At 28.7% G+C, this 6,768-nt stretch overlaps 1 protein-coding gene across 1 annotated transcript in view; it reads left to right on the forward strand.

The window, feature by feature from the left end:
* LOC106467804 (protein expanded-like) overlaps positions 1-6,768 on the forward strand; it is a 40,497-nt gene that overhangs the window by 7,446 nt on the left and 26,283 nt on the right. Inside the window, exons 3-5 of the mRNA XM_022396001.1 lie at positions 3,018-3,097; positions 5,375-5,454; positions 5,980-6,166. Coding sequence (XP_022251709.1) covers positions 3,018-3,097; positions 5,375-5,454; positions 5,980-6,166 — 347 coding nt within the window. The remainder of the gene's footprint in view (positions 1-3,017; positions 3,098-5,374; positions 5,455-5,979; positions 6,167-6,768) is intronic.

Here is a 6,768-nt window from a genome sequence, read left to right on the forward strand (position 1 = left end):
GAGCGCTTTCGAATAGTTGACTATTCTTCTTCAGGGGAACAACTATTCGAAAGCGCTCGAGTTTTGGGTCTTATTTTAAGTCTATTATATTTTATATGTGATCATTTGTGCTAACTCTTTTATCAAAATTAATGCAATATGTTTTTACTTCAAAATAAAGTGACATTTGTAAAGATGGATACATTTTATTTTCAATTATGAGAATTTACATAATCCTTTTTTGTTTTTAATATGTTTGTGCTTGAAGATTGTGCAGTAGATCAATTAGTTATTTTTGTTTATAATCTACTACATTATAAATCAATAATTTGTCTGATTTTTATTTGCACAAATATAAATAATATATTAATTTACAGCAAATGACCTAAAGAAGGGCAACCACCAAAATGTTAACTGTTAACTCTATCATGACCATGAGCACCTTTCAGTGTCTAATTCAGTATAATTTTACAATTGATATAAAAGTGTATATAAGTGTAGTGAGTGTTGGTATAATAAGCCTAAAGTAAAGTAGTAGTGTGAGATCACCTAGCCAAATGCATAAAACTTATCATGAAAGTAAAAACATTGATTCAATTTTAAACCTAAATTGTTTCTGAATTAAGCTCTTTTCTATTATATCACCAACATTTTTAATAAAAAACAAACCTCATTTATCAATCTAGACTAAATTAAGAAATCAACAAATTTTGTTATCTATAAATTTCATTTTATACTTTTAGTATAAAGACTAACAAGAATATTAGGTTATACTTTTGTTTTAAGTGACATTAAATAAAATCCATTGTTTGAATGTAGTGTTACCAAAATGCACTGGCTTTTCTATATATTACAAGTTGTCAATCTAACTGATTTTTACCGATAATTATTCTATGAATACACCATGAATCATGAGTGATCTTAATTTTGATTGGCTCACAAAGGAATTTATCAATGTTTGACTGTCTCAACTGCAATTTTCTGCCTCTTAGTTGGTCAAGCTTGATTTTGTAAAAAAATTTTTCAATTAGCTATGAAATGTGAGGTTAGGGTATACTATGGGGTGGGGGTAGTAGTACTTGCCCCATCATTTTTGATGTGCTGTACGCTAATTACTAATATAGCTCAGCTTTTAAAATACCAATACTCAATGTTTAATAATGATTGAATAGAACAGATTATACATTATTTATGCCAAAATAGCATAAAAAAGTGGTTTTTAGCAGTAATTTATGGTTTCGTGAGATAATGACCATCCAAGGGTTAAAAATGGAATCCAGTGGGAAGTATAGAACATTTGGGAACAAACCACAGATCTGGGAATTTTTATTGTTTCTTTAGGTACTCTTTTCATTCCTAAAAATATTTTCATGTTAACTTGTGTCTTTTTGAAACCTACAAAAATTTTCTTTTATGAAAAGATATCAGGTAAGCTGTGTTAGTTTTTGTGTGTATGGTAGATGATTGAAAAATTTTCAATAACTCAAATTATTATTTATTAAATTTTATTGTCAAGTTTATTCTTTCAAATAATGGACACAAATAAAATAACTTATCATTTATTGAAAATGAATTATACTTATTATGTATAAGTTTGATATCAATCAAGAATATTGTTAGCAAAATTCACAATACCTAGCCTGACAATATTAAATGAGAACATCACTTTGAAAGGTGGGGTTCTAGGTCACTGACACACCTTTGTCAATGTTTTTATGATTTGTAAACAGAAGTTGTGACTACTGTAGTTAGCAAAATATGAGATGTTAATGAGATTAATCAAGTTGAAGATAAATAGATAGATAAAACAGAACTTTCTGTTCAAAGAAAAGGAAATTCTAAAGTGAAAATAACTATTTTTAATGTTTTCTATAAACAACGTCTGACCACAAAGTTTGGGCATTTTTACAGTCTAGAAAAGGGTAGAAATATTAAAGTAAATTATTTGATTTTTTAAAAACCAAAACTAGATACTTGTTAGTAAATTTGTACTACATCGTATGCAAGTTGATCAAGTATTTCTATTGTGAGAAGGAAAAAATATGGGGATATCAGTGACACTCTTTTCACCCAGAAAGGGTTAAATGTATTGTACTTACATCTGTATTGAAAAATTTATTTAGGTTAATTTATAGTCCTTTTACACCATATAATGAACATATGTTCTTGTGATCTGTGTGTTTATATGCAAGAAGTTGAGAAATAATAATATAATACTGTAAATTAGTAATTAGTTGAACAACTTCTCCCTTAATACATTTAGAAACTTGGTAGCTATTCTGTTAGTTAATTATCTCATTCATATAGGATATTTACAGTAAATCACTCATATTTTAATATTTTTCAACATTTTACCATGTATATTTACTCTTATTTCTGGGAAAAAATAACAATGCAGGTTAGTTAAGTAAAAAAGAATATTCTCTATATGAGAAAACATCCAATGAGTTTAACAGTTTACATAATTTTTTTACTTAAACTTATAGCACCGTTGTTGGTCTTATTCAGCCATATTTCTGACTTGCTACAACATATATTAAATCCACAGTGAAAGTAAAATAGTTAAACAGCTACTAGTTTTTGTTTGTTCAAGATTTATTGTGACAAAGATATGTGCTTGACTGTGAGCTGAACTTTGTTCTAGATAGTTAGGAGTTAAAACAAAATTTTTGAAAGTTGTTCAAAGTTCAGTATTCAGAGAATTTTTTCATAACTTATAGAAGTACTTATTGGTTATATTTGAAAAAAAAAAAGAAGCTTGCTTTAAAGTGCTTCATTTTTAGGACTAATAATGTTAATTTTGAGTAAAGTAAGTCCTGTCATTTTTTGTGTATGTACAATTGACTTGAGGTTTTGTTGTGAGCTTCATTTTCACAATGTGACAATTTTTGAACATTGTATGTACAGCTTAGATCCATTGTAATAATTCCTTTGTTATAACACTTTAACGGAAAGATGTACTTGACACTTATGTTTTGTAGAAGTGAATTTTAGTTTTTAGCTGAAAAATAATCTGGGAATCATAATATCAATTACAGATGGAGAGTTTATATTTATTGACCAGAATATTAAGTTAGTCAAATATGCTCCAAAAGGATGGAAAAGTCAGCCAGGATCAGTAAGTAAAGAACTATGAAGTTTACTGTTAATTATATACTAAATTGTCCAGGATTGGTAAATAATTGTGATTTTTTTTTATTATTATTGTTGTTGTTTCACTAAATAAATCAGGATAATTAACTCCTTCAAGTAATTACCTCCCAAAAAGTGAGGTTAAAGTATGTGTGTATCTGTAAAAGTTACTACCCCAATAAAAAAGAGGGGTAAAGGGTTATGTTTTCAAACAGTCAGTGCCTCCCTTTTTGGAATTTATCATTATTGTTGTTGTATTAAATAATCCAGGATTATTGAGTTTTTTGATTATTATTATCAATAAGTAATAACTGTTCATTCAGCAATTTTGTTTCCACTTTTACTAAATCAACTATATTGGGAACTAAGATTTGTTTAGGCTTAGTAATTACACATTCTTAAATTGCCTGTCACAGAGTATTGGATGATGTCAGAGGGACCACATTGTCTTCATTGTTCATGCTTGATGCAGGTTTTTCTTTTGTTTGTAAAGTGTTTTACAAGAAAAAAATATGTCACTGATTTATTAACCTCTTATCAATTAGCTTTCATTTAAGAACAATTCAAGTAGTTTTTAAATTTGGTGTGCATGTTCTTTTGATAGGCTCCACTAATTTTATGTAATATGTTTTTCTGAAATGGATGATCTTTGACATACATAGTTTATTCTTATTCTAGAATAAAGTTTTTCAATAAAAGAAAACTATGTTAACTCTACCGACACTATTCTTCCTATGGTCACAGGTCAAAGGCCATGTCATCGTGTTTGTAGACTCACGTTCAAAATTTTATTGGGCTACTACTTTACGAATGTATCTCAATAACTTTGGTATCAAATTTTAAATTATAATTAAAATGTTAGTATTAAATATTAGTTAATTTCTTAACTTAAAAGTAAATATTAAAAACAAATACACCTAAATGTGGGTTTTTGTGTGTCATGTGGTATGTTAAATACAGCATTGGTTCAACCTAGATGTTTGTGATGTCACAAATACAAAGTCTATAGTTTCTTATGAATTAGATATTTAAATTACCGATACTGACAAGCTAGAATATTAGATAAGAACTTCCTATCTTTTCTATTTTATGAAATATTAATATATTTATTGAATCAACCAAGGTGGCCTCACCCACCTTTACATTTTTTAAAATACTTTCTTATGTACACCTACTTTGCTCAGTAATGTGTGTATAACCAATCAAAAGCTCAGAATGTCCCCCTTGTGGTTTTCTCAGCTGCTGTGAAGTATATGTGCAGGAAACTTTCTTTTCATGCTAGATTCCAAACAGTAAGGTAAGACATTAGTGAGCTCAAAAAATATATTTTTAAGACCCCCAAATACAGCTTAGTTATTAAATTTGATAAATTATAGTGGAATTCTGTGGTATTGGTATAGTAATTTAGGTTTTTGTTTTTTCAAAATGCAATTATAAAACATAAAATAAATTATTTTGTTTTACATCCTCCATGTGCGAAATTTGATAAGGCTTAGCACTTAGCAACTTGTGGTAACCAGCAAATGAGTACAAAGTTTGTAACTAGAAGAGATAATTGTTTTCTATACTTCTTTACTTACTGTTCTATGTTTTAAGAAAAATAATTGAAATTTCAGAACTTGTAAATAGTAATAATGTATATACTTATATAATGTATTATAACCAAAATCTGACTGTATGTTTTAAAATGCTGGTCCACTTGAACACAGCCAAGACAGGTCACTTTGTAAAGTCCAGTCTTATATTCTTGAATACGATAACCTGAGTGTATGTGTGCTGTGTCATTGCAATTTCTGTAATGCTAGTTAGGCATGGCTGAAAGGTTAATAAAGTTTTCCATCCATTTGAAAAATTGATTTTTTGAAGTGTGGTTTGTACTAAATATAATTCTTACAACTCATAATGTATTTAAAAATAAATTGAATTAAAAAATAACGATTGTGTACTGGCACAGTACGTATTGTAAATTTCCATTTGTTTTGGAAAGAATGCAGTGTAGTTTGGTTGGAGTAGTCATTACATTTTTTATATGTTACTTATTTTTTCATCTGCATAGTTAAATAATTTTTTCCTTTAATAAATTTATGTTATATATATAGAGAGAGAGACAGAGCAAAAAATATACCCACACCCACAGGGTAATGATATAATGCAAGCCTTTTATCTCCAATAGTAAACATTATTATATATATTCGTTATGTTATTTGTTTTCTGTACAATACTAATAAAAGATATATATATATTCTTTTACTGTGACACTTAGGGAGTGAATTCTATTGGAGTCCCATATCTTACTGTCCACTTTAGAGTTCAATTTTATATTGACAGTCATTTGCTTATTAGGTAAGTTGTAAAGGAATCACAGTTTTCAATTTCTAGACTGTCTTCTGTATCAGTTATTGTTAGGTAACAAACAATATTATTGCTAAATATGCATTAGATAAAACTTCTGAAAAACAAAAAATTACTATTTGGTTATGATACCAAGATGTGATTTTTTTTTGTTCAACTCTGAAAATTCTCAGAGTAGACTATTAAATTGAATATTTTTTTAAATTTATTACTTAATTTTCATAACTTGATGACACAAGTCAATATGTGTAGGGAACTTCAAAACATTTTTATCGTATAATTTTTCTTTATAGTTTATAATACCATGACATAAGCTGAAATCTGGCATCTGTAAAAGGTTATTATGAGGGACTAATGTGTGTGGTGTCTGTCCAAAGATTCTGAATCATCAAGCACAGACTTTTATTTTAAGATCAGTATGTCTGCATATGAACAAAAGATGGTTCTTTTAAAATATATGCTTTAGTTATTTTGTTGTAAGAAAATAATCAATAAACAATCGTTTTAAATATTTAGTGATAAAGTAGCCAGGCATCACTACTTTCTTCAGCTTCGGGAGAATGTGCTTAGATATTGTCATTCAGTAGCAGATGATCGAGCCTTCATTCTTGCAGCGTATGCTCTACAAGCAGATGTTGGAAACTTGAATAAAGAGAAGCATCAAGGGAAATACTTTGAACCATCTGTGTACTTCCCATCATGGGTATGTAACTAATTAAATAATATTAATATTTGTAAGCCTAGCTGCTACCAAAGTTCTTTTGTCAAATACTTTATCTAAAACATTAAGGTATAATTGTAAGAACTCCTAAGTGAAAGTAAAAAAAGAGTGTATAATAATATATCAGCCATACCCATATCGGTGCTGACAAGACCTTTTGATGAATTCCAGAGCTCTTCAGACTAGCTGGGATATGAAGGCAAGTAGTGGTTGAGACACTGCGTATATTAGCATGTAGCATAAAAATACTATATTATATATGACATAGGTGTTGTGTGAGGAAACTCAAAACTTGAGTGATAAAAATAATGGTATTTGTAAATGTTCTGTAGAAGAACAACAGAAACTTCAGGTGAAGATATTAAGTCTGTCTCATGGGGTAGTATTATACTTTTATAATTGCAGGAAAGTCAGCAGTAACTACAGGAAAATCAACAACAATGGCAAGAAGTACAAATGGAAAACATTAGTAAGTTTAAAAGCGAATTAGATACATTAAAGGACGATCTGTTGTCTGTTACACAAGGAGGATACATTGACCATCGACTTAATTCAGCCCCAGACAATGACAAGCCCTATCCAAA

This window comes from Limulus polyphemus, unplaced genomic scaffold (assembly GCF_000517525.1).
Source record: "Limulus polyphemus unplaced genomic scaffold, Limulus_polyphemus-2.1.2 Scaffold2745, whole genome shotgun sequence".
NCBI lineage: Eukaryota > Metazoa > Arthropoda > Merostomata > Xiphosura > Limulidae > Limulus > Limulus polyphemus.